The sequence below is a fragment of the Pelophylax lessonae genome, assembly GCF_965119305.1.
Source record: "Pelophylax lessonae genome assembly, chromosome: 13".
In the NCBI taxonomy this organism is placed as follows: Eukaryota; Metazoa; Chordata; class Amphibia; order Anura; family Ranidae; genus Pelophylax; species Pelophylax lessonae.
In genome coordinates this window covers 180,229,887-180,254,775 of record NC_138780.1, presented here as the reverse complement: position 1 = coordinate 180,254,775, position 24,889 = coordinate 180,229,887, and the positions used below count along the sequence as shown (strand labels likewise).

Sequence of the window (24,889 nt, the reverse complement as noted above, 5' to 3'; positions counted from 1 at the left end):
CATGTGACTCAAAAAAAAAAAAAAAAAAAAGCATCAAAAACGCAATGCAGGTGCATTTTTGAACCGTTTTCAATAGGTTTTTGATGCATTTCCAGCACGTTACCATTTCTGGGTGCCTATTTCCCAGCATGCACTTTGGCATATGACTCCAAAAAAAAAAAAGAAACCAAAAACACAATGCAGGTGCATTTTTTTTTATTGTTTTCGATATGTTTTTGATACATTTCCAGCGCGTTTCGGTTGCGTTTTTTAGGTGTCTATTTCCTACCATGCAACTTTGACATATGAATAAAAAATAAAAAAAATAAATAAAAACGCACCAAAAACGCAATGCAGGTGCATTTTTGAACCGTTTTCAATAGGTTTTTGATGCATTTCCTGCACGTTACCATTGCGATTTCTGGGTGCCTAATTCCCAGCATGCACTTTGGCATATGACTCCAAAAAAAAAAAAAAACACACCAAAAACACAATGCAGGTGCATTTTTTTATTGTTTTCGATACGTTTTTGATACATTTTCAGCGTGTTTCTGTTGCGTTTTCTAGGTGTCTATTTCCCAACATGCAACTTTGACATATGAATAAAAAAAATAAATACTTACACACCAAAAATGTAATGCAGGTGCATTTTTGAATCATTTCCTATGTTTTTGATGCATTTCCAGTGCGTTACCATTGAGTTTTCTGGATGCCTATTTCCCAGCATGCAACTTTGACATATGACTCTAAAAAATGCACCAAAAACGTAATGCAGGAGGTGCATTTTTGAATAATTTTCAATAGGTTTTTGGCACAGTGGTGTGAACAGTCCCAAAGGATTTAAAGGGAAATATTTTTCTTGCTTTTTTTTTTTTTTTTTACGCGGTAAAAATGCAGCAAAAACGAATTGCTGTAAAAGAGCCCTAAACCAGACATCCCAGTCAGACCAGTGCACAACGGATTTGACTGGTCGGTGATATTTGATTGGCTGTCAAGTTTTGAAGTTTTGCTGGCAGTGCTCCTCACAGTGTCTGTGGCAGGAATACCGGCTGATTATTGTCTAATAGGATTCTATTTATTGAACTTTAATATGGCGCTAGCGACGTCACAGCTATGCATTGCGTTTACACATGCATTTTCTTTTGAGCATAATTCATGCGTTTTCGTATAATGTGCATAAGACAGCCCTTTCGCCTGACAAATGTGGGAAAGAAGCTCCTGCCCCTTTAGGGCCTCGTACATTTTGTCACCCTTGTCACACATTTTGCTGCACGCAAGAACGTGCGTCCGCTATCTGCGTTTGAGGTGCCATTAAAAAAATGAATGACACTGCAAGCACGGCTCGTTTTTTTCTGGTCTTTTTTGCAGGTTCTCGGAGCGCGTGTGTGAAAGCACGTATATACGTATATGGTATATACCGCAAAGTCACTAAATTGCTCAATTTGACGCCCCTCTTGAATCTTGGCGTCATATCCTTCCAATGCCAGGTACAGGAATGATAAAGTGGAAACAAAATGATTTAATGAAGGAGAAGGATGATGGCCCCTAAACAGAGCGCTACGCTGTCACTGTCATGTCACCCGGGGGGGGGAGGGGGTGACCTCATTACAGCGTGAAAACAGATCATTGCTTAATCCTTATTATCTGCCGCCTTCCAATAATAATAAATTGGACCCCCTTCATCTCTGCCCCCCTGACCCCTGCACCTACCCCTCTCCTAACAGCCCCCCCACCCCAGCACCCAGAACTATGAAGAAGCAAGCCCAGCACCCCCCCTGCCCAGGCAGAGAGCGGGGAGATTACTTCTGTGGAGTGATCATTTGGGGCAATCTGCCGTCCAGACGGGACCCTCCCAGGCCGGAGCGAGGAGGAGAGCTCACTGGAGTGTGTAAAACAGATTAGAAAACGGGGAGAGGATTATTGACTGTAATGGAGGTCAATAGACACGGGATGATGTTAACCCCCGCACTGCCAGGCCCCACAGACACCCCCCACCCTTATCCACCCTGCGGATATACACCAGATGGGGCTCTCTAGGAAATGAAAAGGGGACATTTTATTACAGAAAACCAACAGACAGAGAAGCCTCCGGTGTGACAAGGCAATAGATGTAAGCATCCAAAACCTGAGAACACGCATCGGGGTCACAAATCAGAGTACACACACACACCGGGGTCACAGATCAGAGTACACACACACCGGGGTCACAAATCAGAGAACACACACACACCGGGGTCACAGATCAGAGTACACACACCTCGGGAGCACAGATCAGAGTACACACATACACCGGGGTCACAGATCAGAGTACACACACCTCGGGGTCACAGATCAGAGTACACACACAGTGGGGTCACAAATCAGAGTACACACACACACCGGGTTCACAAATCCGAGTACACACACACATCGGGGTCACAAATCAGAGTACACACACACACCGGGGTCACAAATCAGAGTACACACACACACCTCGGGGTCACAAATCAGAGTACACACACACACCGGGGTCACAAATCAGAGTACACACACACCGGGGTCGCCGATCAGAGTACACACACACCGGGGTCGCAGATCAGAGTACACACACACACCGGGGTCACAGATCAGAGTACACACACACACCGGGGTCGCAGATCAGAGTACACACACACACCGGGGTCACAAATCAGAGTACACACACACACCGGGGTCACAAATCAGAGTACACACACACAACCGGGTCACAAATCAGAGTACACACACACACCGGGGTCACAAATCAGAGTACACACACACACACACCGGGGTCACAGATCAGAGTACACACACACCAGGGTCACAGATCAGAGTACACACACCTCGGGGTCACAGATCAGAGTACACACACACACAGAGGTCACAGATCAGAGTACACACACACCGGGTCACAGATCAGAGCACACACACACACCGGGGTCACAAATCAGAGTACACACACACACCTCGGGGTCACAAATCAGAGTACACACACACACCGGGGTCACAAATCAGAGTACACACACACCGGGGTCGCCGATCAGAGTACACACACACCGGGGTCGCAGATCAGAGTACACACACACACCGGGGTCACAGATCAGAGTACACACACACACCGGGGTCGCAGATCAGAGTACACACACACACCGGGGTCACAAATCAGAGTACACACACACACCGGGGTCACAAATCAGAGTACACACACACAACCGGGTCACAAATCAGAGTACACACACACACCGGGGTCACAAATCAGAGTACACACACACACACCGGGGTCACAGATCAGAGTACACACACACCAGGGTCACAGATCAGAGTACACACACCTCGGGGTCACAGATCAGAGTACACACACACACACAGAGGTCACAGATCAGAGTACACACACACCGGGTCACAGATCAGAGTACACACACACACACAGGGGTCACAGATCAGAGTACACACACACACCGGGGTCGCAGATCAGAGTACACACACACACCGGGGTCACAAATCAGAGTACACACACACACCGGGGTCACAAATCAGAGTACACACACACAACCGGGTCACAAATCAGAGTACACACACACACCGGGGTCACAAATCAGAGTACACACACACACACCGGGGTCACAGATCAGAGTACACACACACCAGGGTCACAGATCAGAGTACACACACCAGGGTCACAGATCAGAGTACACACACCTCGGGGTCACAGATCAGAGTACACACACACACAGAGGTCACAGATCAGAGTACACACACACCGGGTCACAGATCAGAGTACACACACACACCGGGGTCACAAATCAGAGTACACACACACACCTCGGGGTCACAAATCAGAGTACACACACACACCGGGGTCACAAATCAGAGTACACACACACCGGGGTCGCCGATCAGAGTACACACACACCGGGGTCGCCGATCAGAGTACACACACACCGGGGTCGCAGATCAGAGTACACACACACACCGGGGTCACAGATCAGAGTACACACACACACCGGGGTCGTAGATCAGAGTACACACACACACCGGGGTCACAAATCAGAGTACACACACACACACAGGGGTCACAGATCAGAGTACACACACACCGGGGTCGCACACACACTGGGGGGGGGGGGGGGGTCACACTTTCTGAACACACAGCTTGAAATGAACATTGTATCTGGTAGAATACAACTTCCATTCAATGTTCCTAAAAGGGGAAATGATAATAATTAGACATCGGCATACAATCCCCTCCTAATACACATATAACTGATGAAGAGCACGTGGCGGGATCAGAGATCAGCCAATCAGGTGTCACCATATTCTGGAACACACGCGGTATTCTTCAATCCATCCGGCTCTGCTCAGAGGAATCATTTGTTGCAGAATTTGGGTAACAGATTTCAGACCTATGGATGGGAACTATGGGTAGAAAATACACATTTCTTCTATTCCATCTACATAATGTTATCTCATCTTGATAACTACGGCTCTGCTACCGTCAAGGACTACAAGTTCCAGCAGTTCTGCATGACAACACACCCACTGCACAATACTGACAATGACATTGAAAAGCCAGCTCCACCAGGTATTGAAATCTTTAGTTACAGGTGGATGCCATCAGACCGCATAACCTACCGGCTGCTTCTTCCTCTGAGATCCCAGCTCCACCCACCCACAGCAAGCATCACAAGGAGGGGATGTCTTAGTCACACTGAAGTTCTCTCTTTAATTTTACTTTGAAAGAATGCAACAGCATGAGTGAGACTCCATTCCTTGTGTTCAAAGCCTGAGCCTGGGGGATTTCACTGCCGGAGTCGGAATACAAGCAGCCAGGGCTGATCCACCACACTGACCAAATGTCAACCTTTAACGTGATATTCAACAAAGGACTGGAAATATTTACCCCTATTTATTTACCCACAAGCCCCAGTCATACCTTCAGAGCAGAACTTGCCCACATATCCGGTCGCCGTGCAGTCGCAGGTGGGCTCTCCTTCCAACAGGAGACAAGCGCCTCCGTTCTCACAAGGGTTCTCCGTGCACAGACCCTCCTGATCCAGGCGGACACCGTGACTTCCCAGCAGCTTCGGCTCCGAGTTGCCGTATTTAAGATCAAGTAAAAATCCAGAGAAGGTGGGAACGTCTCGAATGGAGCTGTAGGTCAGAGCGTCGGAGCGGATATCCCAGGGAACACCGCCCAAGAAAAGGTCGCTGACAATATTCATGTGCTGCCGCTGTGGCCGGACCTCCCCGGATTTGGCATCCTTATCCAGAACCAGTGTGGTCCTCAATTTACTGCGACTCACCCTCACTGAGTGCCAACCGCCATCGTTGACCGCCTTGTCGCTCAGCACCGTGGTTTCGGCACAGTCGATGCTAAACTGCAGCTGGACTCTGCCGTCCGCCAGGGACAGGCAGAGAAAGTCGCAGATACCTCCATCGTCGAAATAAAGAAGAAGGCCGGTGGAGACATTGGTCCTGAGCTGGAAGCTGAGGTCACTGCGGGTGCTGGCGTCCCAACGCAAGTAGCGGGCCCACTGGTTGGGCAGGCCCATGAATTCAAGTCCCAGGCTGAGGCCTAAGATGGAGCCCAGGAGAAAACTTAAACTAAAAGTGAAAGTGAGTGAGTGAAGGCCGGAGGAGGACATGGTGGTTTGCAGGAGAGAGGAGGAAACTGGAGGAGGAACTGCAGGGAAGAGAGAAGGAAGAAGAAGAGGAAAATCCAGGATCTCAGAGAAGAGAACAGGAAAACGCTCTTGTTCGGCCGCCCAGACCACACTTCATAAGAACAGTGTTCTCTCACAGTCACTCTAGATGTGCAGAAACCGTTCTGGGTCCTCTGAGGGTCTCTCTTACCGACTCACTTCTGGAAAAAGAAGAAAACAAAGACAAAGAGCAAGCATTAGTCCAACATTGGTCCACCGGGAAACCTTCACATTAATGAGGGGTGCAACCTGCGGGATGCTATCAATGTAGGTCTACCACATGCTTTGCTGACCTCAGAGTTTGGGTTTCCTACATAACCTGATACGTGCTTCCAACATTTCTATCCAAAATAGGTGGAAGAAAATCTGTGGGTTTAATTGTTGTGTCTTTCTGCCATTATCAATTTTAAATCAACAAATAAAAAGCAGCCAGTGCTTCAGGTCGACCCACTATGCATCAGCCCCTCCACTATGCATCTGCCCCTCCACTATGCAATCAGGTGGCGGCCTGATCCGTAATCTTTTAAAGTCCAAAAGTGAGGAAAAAGAAGGTTGACTGGACTCCAATGGCCAGGGAAATCCAAAACGAGATGACAGGAAAACAGCAGTTAACGCGTTTCACGCAGGATGCACTTCATCATAACAAGATTGTAAAGTGATTATAAAGGCTGAAGGTTTTTTTACCTTAAAGCAGTGTTCCAGCCTCCCCCTCCAAAATTTAAAACTTTTAATATTAGGACACTTACCTGTCCTGGAGTCCAGCGATGTCGGCACTGCAGCCCATGTTTCCATCGGCTGTCGGATTCTGCCCGCCGCCATTGCTGGTAAGGGAACCCGGCAGTGAAGCCTTACGGCTTCACGGGCGGGTCCCTACCGCGCATGCGCGAAGCGCGCTGTGCATTCAGATTGGCTCGGCGGCGGGGGAAGGAGGAGTGGGCCAAACTTCCGAGGGACGGCACCGCGGTCAAAAACAGGTACTCGTTCCCCCCTCCCCCCTGAACGGTGCCAAATGTTGCACCAGAGGGACGGAGAAAGCAAATGAGCGGAAGTTACACTTTTAGGTGGAACTCTGCTTTAAAGAGGTCCCTCATATATTTGAAAATTCAAGTCAGCAGCTGATTTTTAATAAATAGACACTCACCTGTCCCAGGATCCAGCGCTGTCTTCACCAGGCTGGGTTCTTCACCAGGCTTTGGTCCCCAGCGCCAGCATAGTAACTGTGGGCAACCAGCTGTGACTGCTTGCGGCTTCACAGCCAGTTACTCACTGCGCATGGGTGAGCCGTGCTGTGCTATCTGATCGCCCCCACAGCTCCCTGGGACCTGTGACAGAAGGCTGAGGAAGGAGGACGGCCAAATGTCTGCTCAGGTCGCAGTGGCTGATCAAAAACAGGTACCTGCTAAGTGAAGGAGGAGAAGGGGGAGGACAAGCGGAACTTTCCCTTTTGGGTGAAGTTCCACTTTAATGCATTCCATGTTTTAAGGTAAAAGACCTTTGGGAGCAGCCCCCCATTATACTTACCTGAGCCCCATCTCGGTTCTGCAATAGGCTTGGGAGAAGAGGCTCTCCAGGGTCTCTCTCCTCTTTGGCACACACAGCAGCGGAAGCCATTGGCTCCTGCTGTCAATTACAGCCTGTGAGCCAATGAGGTGAGAGCATGGGGCGAGGTCAAGCCACGCTCTGTGTGTGAATGGACAATGTCCATTCACAGGAGCCGACCTCGGGAGCAAGCCTGTTTGAGTGCCCCCATTGCAAGAGGCTTGCTATTGGGGGCACTCGGTAGGGGGAGGAGCCAGGACCCCCAGCGGGGGACCCATAAAGAAGAGGATCAGGGCTGCTCTGTGCAAAACCACTGCATGTTTTTTTACAATTTTTTTATGACAAACTTTAGAATCACTTTAAGCACATCCTGCATGAAACGCGTTAACTTCTGTTTCCTGTCATCTTGTTACTTGGAACTGTGATGTTTTTGTGACATGGAATATGTGCAATACACTTTGGATTTCTCTGGCCATTGGAGTGCGGTCAACCTTCCTTTTCCTGAACTTTGGACTTTGCCATATTTTAGCATCTTTTTAAAACCCATCAGTAAAACCTTTAACATGTATTTTAAAAGTAATTTCTAATATCTGCAGCTTTCAATAAAATATTCCTTATGATCCTGCCATTGAGGTCCTTGTGCAGGAGCTTCTGGTCTGACCCGATGTTGGGATCCCAACAGTGTCTGTAGTGTCCTCTTCTCCCCCCCCCCCTCTCTGGCTGGATTTGGTGTGACCTGATGGTGTGACCCCAGCAGTGTCCATAGCATCCTCTCCCCCCTCTCTGGATTTGGTATGGCCTGATAGTGGGACCCCAGCAGTGTCCGTAGCGTCCTCTCCCCTTCTCTGGATTTTCTCTGACCCATGGGTGGGACCCCAGCAGTGTCCATAGCATCCCCTCGCCCCTCTCTGGATTTGGTATGGCCTGATGGTGGGACCCCAGCAGTGTCTGTAGCGTCCTCTCCCCCTCTCTGGATTTGCTCTGACCCATGGGTGGGACCCCAGCAGTGTCCATAGCATCCTCTCCCCCTCTCTAGATTTGCGCTGACACATGGGTGGGACCCCAGCAATGTCTATAGCATCCTCTCCCCCCCCCCCCTCTCTGGATTTGCTCTGACCCGATGGTGGGACCCCAGCAGTGTCTATAGTGTTCTCTCTCCCCCTCTCTAGATTTGGTCTGAAACCGAAAGTTGGACCACAGCAGTATCCTTAGCGTCCTCTCAACCCTCTCTGGATTTGGTCTGACCTGATGGTGGGACCCCAGCAGTGTCTGTAGTGTCCCCCCCCCCTTTCTCCGGCATTAGTCTGACCCAATGGTGGGACCACAGCAGTGTCTGTAGCGTCCTCTCTCCCCCCCTCTCTGGATTTGATCATACCCAATGATGGGACCCCAGCAGTGTAAACAGAGCAAACTATGTCATCCACTTAGGGGTTACATCTACTTTAAGGTAACTCATTTTTAAGTATAAAGCATCCAGTAGGTTGCGCCCAACTTTTTATTTCCTCATACAAAATAAAACAATGGAACCATTACATATTTAACACTAAATGTTGTGGGGAAAAACTTGCTATCAGCACGTTACAGCTATTAATACACATGACTGCTGAAGGCCTTGGAACACCCAAATGGCTCTGTGTCCCCTCATACAATCCAGCACAGGAGGACAAGATGAGGGGCTCAGAAACAGGGACTCTTGCAGGACATGTAACCCCAAAAGAACACATCAACATGCACATACAGACAGAGCAGTCCCGCAGCACTAGGAGTACACTGTAGGACAAATGTTCTCAGCCAGGGTTCCTCCAGCGGTTTCTTGAGAAATGACCAATTTCTGTATTTGTAACCACTGGCATCAATCATTTTTAGGATGTCTAAAAGGCAGGTGCTCTTCCCATATATCAACTATGTAAGGGGTCCTTTTCCCACAAACCTAACAGACCATTAACATTGACCACCAATGTAAGGGGGCATTTCTCCACTGACCACCAATGTAAGGGGCATTCCTCCCAATGACGACCAATGGAAGGAGAATTCTTCCCACTGACCTTCAATATAAGGAGCATTCGTCCCACTGATCACCAATGTGAGGGGGATTCCTCCCACTGATCAGTAATGTAAGGGACATTCCTCCCACTGACCACCAATGTAAGGGGCATTTCTCCACTGGCCACCAATGTAAGGGTGCATTTCTCCACTGACCACCAATGTAAGGGGCATTTTTTCCACTGACCACCAATGTAAGGGGGCATTTCTCCATTCACCATCAATGTAAGGGGGCATTTCTCCACTGACCACCAATGTAAGGGGCATTCCTCCCAATGACGACCGATGGAAGGAGCATTCTTCCCACTGACCTTCAATATAAGGAGCATTCCTCCCACTGATCACCAATGTGAGGGACATTCCTCCCACTGATCACCAATGTAAGGGGCATTCCTCCCTTTGACTACCAATGTAAGGGGCATTCCTCCCACTGATCACCAATGTAAGGGACATTCCTCCCACTGATCACCAATGTAAGGGGCATTTCTCCACTGGCCACCAATGTGAGGGGGCCTTTCTCCACTGACCACCAATTTAAGGGTGCATTTCTCCCACTGACCACCAATGTAAAGGGGCATTTTTCCCACTAACCACTAATGTAAGGGGGCATTTCTCCACTGACCACCAATGTAAGGGGGCATTTTTTCCACTGACCACCAATGTAAGGGGGCATTTCTCCATTGACCATCAATGTAAGGGGGCATTTCTCCACTGACCACCAATGTAAGGGGGCATTTTTTCCACTGACCACCAATGTAAGGGGGCATTTCTCCATTGACCACCAATGTAAGGGGGCATTTCTCCATTGACCATCAATGTAAGGGGGCATTTCTCCACTGACCACCAATGTAAGGGGGCATTTCTCCATTGACCATCAATGTAAGGGGGCATTTCTCCACTGACCACTGTGACAACTTGGAGGTTGTTTAACTCAATGGTAGTGCATAACAATGAGTCCAGTCCACTTCAGATGTGCTTTTTAGGGCTTTTTCTGCCAACTGTTATTTAAAACAGAAAGAGTTCACAAACTAATAGCTTCCCACACAAGGGGGTTTCCACCAGTGATTATCGGACAAAAATAGGGTTATTCAGCATTGTGCTGAAAGCAAAAAAAATGCCGATAATGGCTGCCAAAACTACCCATGATTTTGCTTTATACTGTTCTCATGAAGTGTTTTTCATAGGTCATGTGACTCAAAAAATGCATCAAAAAACACAACATGGGTGCATTTTTGATGCGTTCTTGCTGCATTTTCAATTCATTTCAATGGGGAGGTGCTGACCTGTCAGCTCTGCATTTTTCTTTACAGCTCCCTTCTGCTCTGTCTCCCACTCATCCTCGGGCCTCTGTCTGTCCTGTCCTGGACAGCACATTGCAGACATGCACCTTTCTTCTACCTTGCACCACACTGACTCCTAGGAAGGTGGAGCAGTGAACTCTGATTCTGCTTCTCTTATAAAGCCAACACACCTGTGCCATTAGGGGAGATGTACACCCAAAGCTCCTATGGATCACAAGAGTGCAATTCATTTTGCACTCCTGTGTCCCGTTTTTAGCAGAGAGGGGGGCTGAAGTCCACTCTCTGCTGACGTCACAGATGTCGGTCCAGGAACCGCGTCATCACAACGATGGAAGTCGAGATCCCCCAAGTGCCTTCACCGATACCCGGCTCAGCCTCTCAGCGAGCCGCTGAGAGGCTGAGCCGGCCGCTCCCCTCCACAGGCCAGAACTCCAATGAGCGAGGAGAGGGCAGGGCAGAGAGTGGTGACTGGCCGGAGTCCCAATCAAAGCCGTATTGGGGTTCGATCGGGTCTCTGATGTAAAACCCGGAAGCGACGTTTGCGAACGGCGCCAATTTAAAAAAATTCAAACTCAAACGCCGCTCTTGGCATTTTGAATACTTTGAAGTGCAGAGGAGAGGTTTGGGATCCTTTAGACCACTTACTGTTATCTCACATATATATTCTTATTATAGCCAAAATTACCACCCTAACTCCTCCCACAGTTTTTACACTACATAGACAGTAATATACCGAAACATGCAGATTGTTCCGATTGGTGTGCTATTACTTTGTGGAACGTTTTGCCTAATGGTTCATGAAATATCTGCGTTTTTTGTGGCGAAATTGGTCCCATAGGAATGAATGGCGGAATGTTCAAAACTAGAATGGGAGCTGAAAATTCAGGACATGATTTCTAAACTGCCACCACTCCCTCATTTTCATCCAACCTACACAAATCTTATATCAAAACGTTCAGCTATCCCTGGAACCACTAAAAATGTCCACGGCTAAGCCATAGCCCTGATAGTTTTCACAATTTCTTAACTGCTGCCACTCCCACACACACACCACACCCACACACACGGCAAGAACACTTCACACAATTTCCCCGGAAATTGTACATTTTCTAGTTTTGATTGTGCTCAACATGTTTCGCGGGACATTCACCGCTTCTTCAGGAGCCTACTATAACATCATATAGAGCAGAGCTCAGCATCTAGTGCTCATGCGGGGCCCCACCCAGAGAGTGCAGGGAAAACACCTCCCCCGGCGGATGTGGGAATCCCATCCCTAATTGGGAGGATCGAAAAAGAATGCGAGGAGTTTCGTTATCGGATTCGTGCAGGCTGACTAGTTACGCCGTGTTCTTCAAGGTAAGATATCAATGAAATAAGGTATTAAGGCGACTTCCAAGACCCTTACTGGCTTGTAGGTTGATTGTAAAGGGGAATATTTTCGGGAAGAAAAAGATATTTTATCCAAAATGGAGCACCGGACTCCACAGTCAAATTCCCATGATCTGAAAAAGATTATGTGTATAGAGGGAGATGAAAAAAGTAATCCCTGAGGTCTCTTTAGACTGGCCCATTTAAGCCATATAAAGCATCCTCTAAAGGCAGGCAGTATCCCATCATGAGGATGAAAGACAAGTGTCCTACGGTATTCACGGTCCAATTTTTCATACAATCGCTTCTATATCAGGATTTTTCGGATGAATTTTCAATCGTGTGTATTAAGCATTTGTGCGCTTAATAAATGTAAAATATTTACAATTTATAAATGTAAAATAAATACAGAAATAACAAAAATCATCATACATAATGAATAAATCAAATAAATCAATATGTAATAATACATAAATAATAATTAACCACTAACCTTAAAAAATATTATTAAAAAATATAAATATTAATATTATTATTGTTATTATTAGTAAAAAAATAATAATATATAAACACCCAGCCCCAAAAAAAAAAAAAAAAAAAATCACCTACTATTACTATAACAAATTATTTATTTATTGTGTTAGGATGTTTTGCTATTTATTATTTTATTTTATTTTAGGGTTAGAGGTTTAAGTTAGGCGTTATTATTTATAACTTCGTACTCATTTATTGAATGTATTTAATATTATTTATCATTATTTTTATTTGTTGAATGTATTTAATATTATTTATCATTATTTTTATTTGTGTATTTATTTTACATTTATTCATTTATTTTATTTTTTTTAAGGGTTAGAGGTTTAAGTTAGGCGTTATATTATTTAATATTACTTCGTACTCATTTATTGAATGTATTTAATATTATTTATCATTATTTTTATTTGTTGAATGTATTTAATATTATTTATCATTATTTTTATTTGTGTTTTTATTTTTCATTTTTTATTATTATTATTATTATTATTAGTAGTAGTATTAACTAGGGATCGACCAATTATTGGCAAAGCCGATATATCGAGGGCCGATATGCACTTTTCCCGATATATCAGAATCGGCCCCGGAGGTTACCGATATTGCCGATATTTCGGGAATGGGCTTGTACCGGAGTGATGCCTGCAGCTAGAGGTATCACCCCGGTACCGGCGTCCATAGCCGACGGTCGGCTGTCTTGTAATGACAAACTATGCGGCTGAGAAGCCGCTTGGCTGTCATTACAAGGAGCAGGAGGGGACATTCCCCCCCCCCCCCGCCGCATTCCGCGGCTCGCCCGGGTCTCCCATCCCACCGGGAGATCCAGGCAACCAGCCTGCATGGCCGCCGAAGACCCGATCAAACCCCCATTCGGCTCTGATCGGGTCTCCATGCAAAAACTCGGAGGTGATGTCATGAGTGACATCACTTCCGCGTACTGTCTGGCGCCAGATTTAAAAAAAAAAAAAAACGACAGCATTTAAAACAGCCAAACTTGCCGTTTTGAATGCTTTTAAGTGCAGAGGAGGGGTTTGGGGTCTTTTAGACCCCCCCAGATCCCTCCACAAAAGTACCTGTCAAAAAATAAATAAATAAAAATGTTTTTTTTAAATGTACAAAAATATCGGCCAATATCAGCCGATACCGATATGCATTAGCCAAAATATCGGTATCGGCAACAAAAAACCGATATTGGTCGAACACTAGTATTAACACCCTAACAAAAAAATAAATAAATATTATATAATCCTAACCCCAACTCCTAATCCTAACACTAACCTAACCTAACTCCTTACTCTAACGAAAATTATAAAATAATAAATGAATAATAAAAAAAAATAAAAGCTAATGGAAAAGCTAAAAAAGCTGAAATGCCTAACAACAAATGATACAACAGATAATAGTTTTCTCTATTGGCTAATAAAAAAAACATCAAAGCTCAAAAACGCGTATAAACATGTGAAAAAAAAAACACTGAAAAGACGCTGCGCTCAGGGGTGAATGAATGTAAGCTCCTCTGATGTAAAGGACTGATGTATGGGACTGATGTTCTCTGTACAGCACGGAAGATGTAATTACTATATAAATAAATAAACAGCAAACAAAGTACTACAAGCGCATTATGGAATTAAATTGTGCATATCAGAGTATGAAAACATATGTAAATGCAGCCGGTTACACGGCCTCCATACACTGTAACAGCTGGACAATAAATAAATCATACCTTGCACCTTTGTCCCGGCATAAGGTATCAAATGACACTCAATCTGCATATAGGAACCAAAACCAACAGAGGAGCCGCGGCTACTGTCTGCTCAGCACCAGTTAGGATGTGCACAACCCTGAAGTAATAATAAACCCAAAAGCAAAAATGTATTACATTGCATCTTACCAATTCTAAGTTTCCTTTCACACATGTGAGAAGACAATGAGGTGCGACTTGGACTGCGACTTTACAGTGGGACTTTGATCTGACTTTACATTCTCTGGACCAAAGTTACATTAAAAGTCCGACCCGAGTAGTGCAGGAATCTTTTCTGAAATCGCAGCGACTTCTATAGTCTCAGTAGGAATGGCTTTCACAGTGAATTTTAAATCTTGCGATTTGTGGTCTCACAAGTCGCATCCCAAGTAACACAAGTGTGACAGGAGCCTTAGATGTGATGGCGGCTGAATTTGTTTTCTTTTTTAGGCTTTCTCTCTTCTATGTTCCCTGGGTGATCCACCCAGTAAGTCAGTTGTATAACAGAACAAGCTCTCCTACAAATGTATCCGTTAACCAGTTCTGGGCCGGTAGGATTTTCCCCCTTACTGTAATGACCACGCCACTTTTTGCGATTTGGCACTACGTTATTTTAAGAGAAAATTGCGCGGTCGTGCGACGCTGCACCCAAATAAAATTGATGTTCTTTTTTTAACCACAAATAGAGCTTTCTTTTGGTGGTATTTGATCCCCTGTGCAATTTTTATTTTTTGCGCTATAAACAAAAAAAAAGAGCGACAATTCTGAAAAAAAAAAATATATATATATATATTTTTTTTTCCAATAAAATTTTATTTTATTTAAAGTAAGCAACATACAGCGTTGATCAACATACATCGAATTCAAACGTAACGCACTTCCTGGCACATCAACATTTGAAGTCATTAACAATGGTTTACAAAACTTAATAGAAATGTTGGTGGTGGGGGGTGGGAGAAAAAACAATATGTTTTACTTTCAGGTATATAACATTACCAATTAAAAAAGAAAAAATTAAAAATCAATTTTTTTCATAATTTTAGGCCAATTTGTATTCTGCTACATATTTTAAGTAAAAAAGAATCCCAATAAGTGAATATTGATTGGTTTGTACAAAAGTTATTGCATCTACAAACTAGGGGAAACATTTATGTCATTTTTATTTATTTATTTACTAGTAATGGCAGCGATCTGCAATTTTTAATGGGACTGCGACATTGCGGCAGACAAGATCGGACACCTAACTGACATTTTTTACACTTTTGGGGGGACCAGTGACATTACTACAGTAATCAGTGCTAAAAATATTCACTGTTACTGTAATAATGCCATTGGCAGGGAAGGGGTTACCACCAGGGGCGATCAAAGGGTTAAATGTGTCCCTAGGGGGTGCTTTCTAACTGTGTGGGGGGATGGGCTTGCTGGATGAACAAAGAGACCTGTGCTCCTAAATAGGAGGAACACAGGATCCCTGTGTTCATAACTAAGAACAGCAGTTCTGTCTCCACGGGGAGCGATCACAGTTGCCCAGCGAACATTGCTTCCCCCACATTGCATCCACCGGACCCGCTGATTGGCTCCCCTTGTGGCCAATTGGCGCGTGCGCCCCCACTAGCTGTCTCACGAAGTGACGTACAGGTACGTCGTTTCACGGGACAGAGCCGACCTCCAGCAGTATAAGTATGGCGGCAGATTGGCAAGTGGTTAACCGTAAGCTGCAATATATTCCATTTTTGGTTTTGGGTTTAATACCACTAATAATATTAATGCTACAACAAAGAACCGGAGCAGCCAGTATAGAGAAGACACAGTGAAGGGATCAGCCCAAGGAGGGTCCTTTGCTGGTTCTTCTATGGAGATGTTCCTTCTATGTCACCTGGCCATTTAAACCAGCATTTCACACATTACACTAAGCTGGGGAAACTATAAGGCCCCTTTCACACTTGTGCGACCTAAAAGTCGTACGATTTTACCACGATTTTGCAGCAATTTTGACTGGACTTGAAGCAATGCCTATGGCTTTGGACCTCAAAATGCCTTCAAATCGGCTCGAAGGAGTGGCTCTGAGGAAGAGGCGTAGGCCTCGAAACGCGTTAGCCGTCATCCTAATATAACAATGGACTTTCGTATGGACTACTTCTGACACTCAAAGTTTCTGAGTCCGATATGATTGATTTCATCTGCGTTATTGAGGATAATGCGCTAGGTCGGTGCGCCCTTTTTGTGTTTTTTGTTTGCGGCTCGAAGTAGTGCAGGGACTACTTTGAAGTTGTTGCGACTTGAAGTCGTACAGATATGAATTGGAAATCATGAAGTACGGCTTGTCATGTGACTCTACAGTCCCAAATCGCAGGACAAGTCGCACAAGTGTGAAAGGGGCCTCACAGTCACGGCTGTTCTGCATGAGCACAATACCTCCAGACCAGCAAACAGGAGGATAAAAGGTCCAGAATTACCCCGTCTCCAATATCATCATTATTTCCCTTCATAATTAAAGTGCAACTTCACTCTCCCAATCAACATTGACTGTTTTTAATCCTTATGCTGCCAGCATTATATCATATTTACTTGTTTCAAACTTTTTTTTTTACATTTGTTTTAGTTACTTCCTTGTTTCTTGCCTAGTCAAATGAGGTCATACATCCCAGGAGTCTTCAGGAGGGTAGGAGGGGTTTTCTCAGCTAAGCACACCCTCCTACCTGCATGCTTGAGCTATGGGCAGATGGATTCCCAGGAAGTAAATGCTACATGAATCGTCTGCCCTTACTCAAAATGGCCATAGCCGGAAATGCTAGGGGGTGTTTTTCAAAATAATTTCTCAGCAGAATAATGCGTAGAGACATGGATGGATAGGAGAGTTTGCTTTTAATATTAAAAATGAACTAAGTAGCTCTTTCAGGATGTGGTGCTCAGACACAGTGTAGTTCCACTTTAAAGTGGTTGTAAAGGCGAAAGTTTTTCACCTTTATGCATTCTATGCATGAAGATAAAAAAACCTTCTGTGTGCAGAAGCCCCATCCCCCCCCAATACTCACCTGAGCCCCCTCTCGATCCAGTCATGTCCACAAGAGCAGGGCCGGGACAAGGTGTGGGCAGAAGGAACGGCTGCCCTGCGCGCAATGTTTTTTTTTGCAGGGATGGGGGCACCCTGACCTTAACCCTAAAGGAAGGGTGGGAGCGCAGTTTGGCATCTTTGCCCTGGGCGCTAGATGACCTTGTCCCGGCACTGCAGGAGAGCCTTGCCTCTCCGGGGACTCTCACTCCTGATTGGCTTTTGGCCAATTACTCCCACTGCTGTCGAATACAGCCAAAGAGCCAATCAGGAGATGAAGGGGGTGGGGCATAACCATGGCTCCATGTGTGAATGGGCACCCAGAGCCACGGCTCAGGAGAGCGCCTGCTTGAGTGCCCCCAGAGCAAGTGGCTTGCTGTGGGGGCACCCAGTAGGATGGAGGAGCCAGAAAGGCTGGCGTGGGACCCGAGAAGAGGAGGATCTGGGCTGCTCTGTGCAAAACCATTACACAGAGCAGGTAAATATAACATGTTTGTTATTTATATTTCTCTAATTCTATGCAGTCACCCTAGAGGAGAGTTCCACATACAAGCTGACACGTGAAATATGGCCCATATGAATGTAGCACCCACCTATGTAGGTGCTAGAGAGATAGTTTTGAGATCTGTCTGCCTATCAGAGGAGCAGCAGGTAAATCTATATTGTTCTCTGCCTATCAGAGAACAGGATCTGTTAGCGAGGTCTGCTCATTGTGCTCAGTATGCGATTCATTCTGTCTAGAGAGTGTTTCACGCTGGTCCAATAGGGAGTCATGTTGGACAATGGGGGGGAAACCTGAAAAATGGGTGCATAGGCTTTTGATACAGTCCTGATGATTGGCAGAGGGCAGGTCGCCTCGGCGCATGCTGGGATACTGTATAAAAGCCAGGGGCACATGTGCTCAGGGTTTTTCGTTGGAGAGTGGAGTTCTGGAGGACAGGGCTCCTCCTCTGTAGAGGTGCCTTGTGGTCACAGGAGGACGTCCGGAGGGCCAGAGGAGCGTTTGAGAGGAGCTGAACCCAGAGGTCCAGGGAAGCTGACTGAGAGGGGAGACACTGGAGACCCTGTTTCTGCAGTATTGTGACTACAGGAATTTGTGTCAAGGGGCCTGACTTGAGGGGGGCCATCCCCGCTCCTAGGATAGTAAGTGCACGGTTGTCAGCTAAAAGGGGATGCTAGTGAGAGTGTCCTGAAGATAAGATAAGGTCCACTAAGTCGGCTTGTTAGAGAGCAATAGACTTAACTCTATCCACACTTGTGGCAGTGTGGATTAACAGCCTGGCTGTTTCTGATCACTAAAGAAGTTCTGAAGATAGAAGTCCTCATCTATGTGAATAGTTCAATTGGAGTATCCCACAATTCCCTTCTCCTACATCAATTACCAATAAACAACAAAAAACCAACACCCCTAGGCTGGTTATTTCTGGGAAGAGCCAACAGGAGCAAAGAGGGACCCAGGATCTGTATCTGCTTATAACCGTGTGTTGGTAACTAGGGGAGCCCGCAGAGTTAATATCCAGCAGTCCCTGCGGGGGCAATGCTACATTGACGTAATGGAAAAACATACCTTAGCAGCACTATCCTAGATGGTCAGACAATGTGGACCAGTTCAGGTATATACAGTGAAGGGTACTGGCAATACATGTGGGCTCTTCCAACCTTGTGGTAACAGTTTGGAGAAGGAAAATAATACTATAATACGCAATGCAGAAAACAGCGCACAACACCAGTGCACATACCCTTTCTCCAATGGGTCATGAATAATAACCAACATGTCCACTCATGGAATAAATAATTACAATGACGACAAAAATATAATATTAAATTGATATGAAAGCTGGCATGGGCAACCAAAAAACTAAACCACAACTATCTACAGAGATGCAGCCTTGTAAACCAGAGGGACCATACTAGGGATCGACCGACCGATAATCGGCAAAGCCGATATTTTGAGGGCCAATATGCACTTTCCCCAGTATATCGGAATCGGCCCCAGAGGTTACCGATATTGCCGATATTTCGGGAAAGTGCTTTTACCAGAGTGATACCTGCAGCTAGAGGCATCACCCCCCGGTAGCAGCGTCCATAGTCGATGGTCGGCTGTCTTGTAATGACAACCGATGCAGCTGAGAAGCCGCTCGGCTGTCATTACAAGGAGCAGGAGGGGACGCCCCCCCCCCCCCCTCCCACGGCTCGCCCGGGTCTCCCACCAGCCTGCACGGCGGCCAAAGACCCGATCAAAGCCGCATTCAGCTCTGATCGGGTCTCCATGCAAAAACCCGGAAGTGATGTCATGGTACTGGCGCCAGATTTAAAAAAATGACAGCATTCAAAACATTGGCGTTTTGAATGTTTTTAAGTGCAGAGGAGGGGTTTGAAGTCTTTTAGGCCCCCAGATCCCTCCACAAGAGTACCTGTCAAGTGATAAAAAAAAAAAAAATTAAATGTACAAAAATATCGGCCAATATCGGCCGATACCGGTATTCAATGGCCAAAATAGCAGTATTGGTATCGGCAACAAAAAAACGATATCGGTCGATCACTACTCCATACACAAAAACCTGTAAGAATAAAGCAACAAGACGCAAACCTAAGATGAAGCATTAGAATTAGCTGAACTTTTTTCTAAATAAAAATTGCACTCGCAAACGTGACATGGACAGGGCGTTTCAACACAGGTCCGAGATGTGGCAGAGCGATTTCCACAAGCCCAAGTCCATGAGTTCCATGAACCTGGATGTGAGGCCATCTGACATCACAGTTTGGTACCAGTATTAATTATGACATCAAATTTCGATTTAGTTTCAGTCATAGTCTCTTTTTAAATTCCCTCTTTATAGTCATAGTCTTGATTAAAATGCATTTTTAGTTTTAGTCGTATTTTAATCATCTGAATTGTGTTCATTTTAGTCATATTTTAGTCTACTAAAATAGTGTTCATTTCATCAACAAAATTAACACTGTTTGGGACAGGCACAATACAGGAATGCATTTCAAAGCCGTCACGCTTCTTTGTGGCTGATAGTGAATTGTGACAGCTTTAAAACGCATTTATGTATTGCGCATGTGCCAAAGTGACATCAGGGGGGCCTCACTTCTGGGTTCGAGTATCGGCTCTAGCGTTCCCCACAGACCTGTGATAAAAGCTCCCCACCCACACAGCACAATCCCATCCTCATGCCAGTGGCCAAGGCTGGGGCTTGTGGACATTGCTCTGCCACCTCTCAGATCTGTGTTGATATGTCCTATCCATGTCACATTTGTGAGTGCAATTTTTATTCAAATACATTTTCCACTAGTTTTTATGCTACACCATGGGTTTGCACCTTGTTCCATTATTCTTTTACAGTTTGGGGAAGGCCATTTTCTTTTCCAACATGACCTGTGTACAAAGCCAGCGCCATAAAGACATGGTTTGACCAGTTCAGGCCACCACCATAAAGACATGGTTTGACCAGTTCAAGCCACCACCATAAAGACATGGTTTGACCAGTTCAAGCCACCACCATAAAGACATGGTTTGACTAGTTCAGGCCACCACCATAAAGACATGGTTTGACTAGTTCAGGCCACCACCATAAAGACATGGTTTGACTAGTTCAGGCCACCACCATAAAGACATGGTTTGACCAGTTCAGGCCACCACCATAAAGACATGGTTTGACCAGTTCAGGCCAGCACCATAAAGACATGGTTTGACCAGTTCAGGCCAGCACCAAAAAGACATGGTTTGACCAGTTCAGGCCAGCACCAAAAAGACATGTTTTGACCAGTTCAGGCCAGCACCATAAAGACATGGTTTGACCAGTTCAGGCCACCGCCATAAAGACATAGTTTGACCAGTTCAGGCCACCGCCATAAAGACATGGTTTAATCAGCTAAGGCCAGCGCCATAAAGACATAGTTTGGCCCAGCCCCATAAAGACATGGTTTGAACAGTTCAGACCAGTAACATAAAGACATGGTTTAATCAGTTTGGGGTGGAGGAACAAAGACCTCAACCCTACTGAACACCTTTGGGATGAACTGGAATACCAATTGTGAGCTTGATCTTCCTATACATCAGTACCTGACACAAGACATTCCTGGTACAAGACACTCCAAAATCTTGTGAAACCCTCCCAGAAGAGTGGAGGCTGTAATAACTACAAAGGGGGTCCAACTCTATATTAATGGATTTGGTTTTGGAATGGGATTTCCAACAAGTTCATATAGGTTTGATGGCATGGTGTCCACAAATGTTTGGCCATACAGTATATTTTGAAACCCTGACATGTCTGCGTTTTGTATTTATATCTATGGTTTTCTGATGCTTCTTTGGGGAAACGGTTTCAGAAAAAGGTCCTCTTCTGTTGTAAAATTTAGAATAGAAGACAGACTTTTATGTTCTGGAATCAGGGGATCGGCTCCTGTACTGACCTGGCAGTGATCACACCATAACACAACTGGTATAACCCATATTCATTCCACACAAAAAAACTAATATGGAGGCTGTGCATACACAAAATATAGGTGCTGATCTGGACACCCCAAGACCCGTTTGCAGATCCTCAGATGGACTTGTGAATACCAATTTCCAAGCTAGATGCCAGCTCTCCCCATAGGCTCCGCTGTGCTGTGAGACCCTCGTAAGTGGCAGTCAATTAAAGTTGGAAAAAAAAATCAATATGAATAGCAGCATACAAGCCGAGGTCCCCAGACAGACATCATAACACGGAGCGCCGAGCTTCACAAGTCGAACAATCAACGTCAGCCGGAAAACAATTAACCCCCCCCCCCCCCCCCCAGACTGCCAGCCTGACAGGAGAATTCCAAGGGAAAGTTATTCATCTCCGTATCCAGAACTGTTACTTCCAATGGCTTCCGACAGCTGATCATCATCCACACAACTGCATGCAAAGCACAGTCACCCAAACCACCAACACGGTCCTACAAGATCTGTACAAGAAACCATAGATCTAACATTTCTCTGCACAGATAAATAGGGAAAGCCAGACTGTGTGTACGGGCCATCGCATTCCCTCGTTATTTAAAAGTGATCACCAAAAGTAAATGTAAAAATTTCATAGAAGCTTGAATACAATACTTGTTAAACATTATTCCAGTTTTTAAAAATTCTACAGCTTTCATTAAAATCATCCCTGATAGTTCTGCCATAATGCTTGCTCAGGTACTTCCTGTTATAAGGTGACAACACTCAGTCCCGGTCTACCAACTGTGCTCCCGTGTTGTCACTATAGGCGTGCCCATAAGGTGTGCCTGGGCACATCCTAATCATCCTGTGTGAAAATGATTCCCCCTGCTTCCCATCTCCCCTTTGCAGTGCTGCCAACTTCCCTCCTCTCCTCTCAGGAGTGGGGAAGGGGCTGGTAAATGTTTCATTATCCATTTCATTATTCATTGTCCGTTCTTTTCTAAAACACAGTAAGTGATCTGTACTGATCACTCCTCTCTTCATTTTTAACTGAAGCATAGTAAACTATTTTTACTGCAGGCTGTATAGAAAGGAAATGGGGAATCTCTGTCCCCCGTTTGTTTCTTTGTCTCAAAAGTGAGACATCAGGGGACTGTTTAGACCCCTGATATTTTACCAAAAAATTAGAAAAAAAAACTAATAAAAAATAATATTGTAAACAATAAGAAAAACTACTGACACCAATCTTTGCCCTACTGACACCATCCCCTGCTCTGCTGATATACACAAATGTGTGCTTGTGCTCTGGGGTGCAGCACCCTAATGCAATAGGCTGTGCACACCAATGGTTGTCATTCTGCCATTTGTTCACCAGATGGACACTACAAACAACCAGAAACACATAGCAAAGGTATGTTCCACCGTCACTATCCAGAAGCTGGTCCAGATTAATAATGTGCAACCAACACTGGTGCGAGTGCATGGAGACATGAAATTGCTGCAAAGAGGCTGCAATGAGATCAGGAACTATGACATAGGATGAAAAAAAAAAAAGGGTGAAAATATGGATTTTATTTTTAAGAAATAGGTGTATCAGTGAACATACAGTGGATATAAAAAATCTACACACCCCTGTTAAAATGTCAGGTTTCTGTGATGTAAAAAAATGAGACAAAGATAAATCATTTCAGAACTTTTTCCACCTTTAATGTGACCTATAAACTTCACAACTTTGAAAAACAAACTGAAATCTTTTAACGGTGGTGGGGCGGGGGGGTGGTAAAAATAAAAATCTAAATAATGTGGTTGAATAAATGTGCACACCCTCTTATAACTGGGGATGTAGCTGTGTTCAGAATTAGGCAATCACATTCAAACATAATCTTCCGTATTCTTCATATATCTGTGCTATGGGGTAGAGTGGCAAGACAGAAGCCTTTTCTCACAAAGAAAAACATCGAAGCCCGGCTAAATTTTTGCAAAAACACATCTGAAGTCTTCTAAAAGCATGTGGGAAAATGTGTTCTGGTCTGATGAAACCAAGGTTGAACTTTATGGCCATAATCTCAAAAGATATGTTTGGCTCAAAAACCACACTGCACATCACCAAAAGAACACCATACCCACCGTGAAGCATGGTGGTGGCAGTATCATGCTTTGGGGCTGTTTTTCTTCAACTGTAACATGGGGCCTTAGTCAAGGTAGAGGGAATTATGAACAGTTCCATATACCAGTCAATATTGGCACAAAACCTTCAGGGTTAGAAGAAACAAAAGAAAAGAAAAGAGGGGGAAAAGGAGGACACTCCACTGCATGTTACCATCCACAACAATCAGAATGTGCCTATTTCAACCTTCTAGGAGCCTATTCATTACCAATTGCGGAGGAGCCAGAGTTGGGTCATCCAGCCAGGGTTGCCAACGTGAGAAAAACTTCTTGTGAGCCTTCCTGTGCTGATGTATTAATTTTTCTCTAATTAAGGAAGCATTGACCTGTGTAATCCATTGTCTTACGCTTGGCACTCGGGGGGAGATCCAGTATCTAGCAATAAGCTTACGTGCAATATACAGCAACCCAAGTATTGATACATGGGCGTTAGAAGTCAAGGATTCCACCTCCAGGGCACCAAGCAAACAGACTACAGGATCCCGTAACAACTGAAAGTTATATACTCTTGATATTGTGGCTATGATGATCGACCAGTATCTGAACAATTTTGGGCACCTCCACAGCATATGTATCAGTGTACCTTGTTCTCTCTCACATTTCGGACAGAGGGGGTTGGGTCTACGGCCCCAGCGGTACAGTTGAACAGGTGTTCTATACGCTCTATGAAACAGAAAGAGATGCGAAACCTTCTGTGAGGCCGGGACCGAGACTAAGGGAATTGAGGAAAGACAGCTCCCATGTCTCTCCATCAATGGAACCAAGATCACCCTCCCAGCCCGTTCTGGCTGGCAGGGCAGCCGGGTCTTGTATTGAACTCAATAAGGTGGCATAGACATCAGAGATCATACCCTTCTTATCTGAGGCCAGTTATCTGTGGGGGGTGAGTCGTAGTGGAGAGATCCTGGCCTGGGCTGAGATGGCATGTCTTAACTGCAAGTACCTAAAGAAATGCTGTCTGGGAACATCAAATTCCCTTTGTAGTTCCTGGAACGATTTCAAAACCTGAGCTCTGAAGAGTTGCGTCATGAAACATACCCCTGCCAATATCCATAC

The 24,889-nt window shown here is 45.3% G+C and overlaps 1 protein-coding gene across 1 annotated transcript in view; it reads right to left on the bottom strand.

The window, feature by feature from the left end:
• NRXN3 (neurexin 3) overlaps window positions 1-24,889 on the bottom strand; it is a 748,840-nt gene that overhangs the window by 700,937 nt on the left and 23,014 nt on the right. Inside the window, exon 2 of the mRNA XM_082275286.1 lies at window positions 4,910-5,839. Within this exon, the coding sequence (XP_082131412.1) occupies window positions 4,910-5,621 (712 nt within the window). The 5' untranslated portion in view covers window positions 5,622-5,839. The remainder of the gene's footprint in view (window positions 1-4,909; window positions 5,840-24,889) is intronic.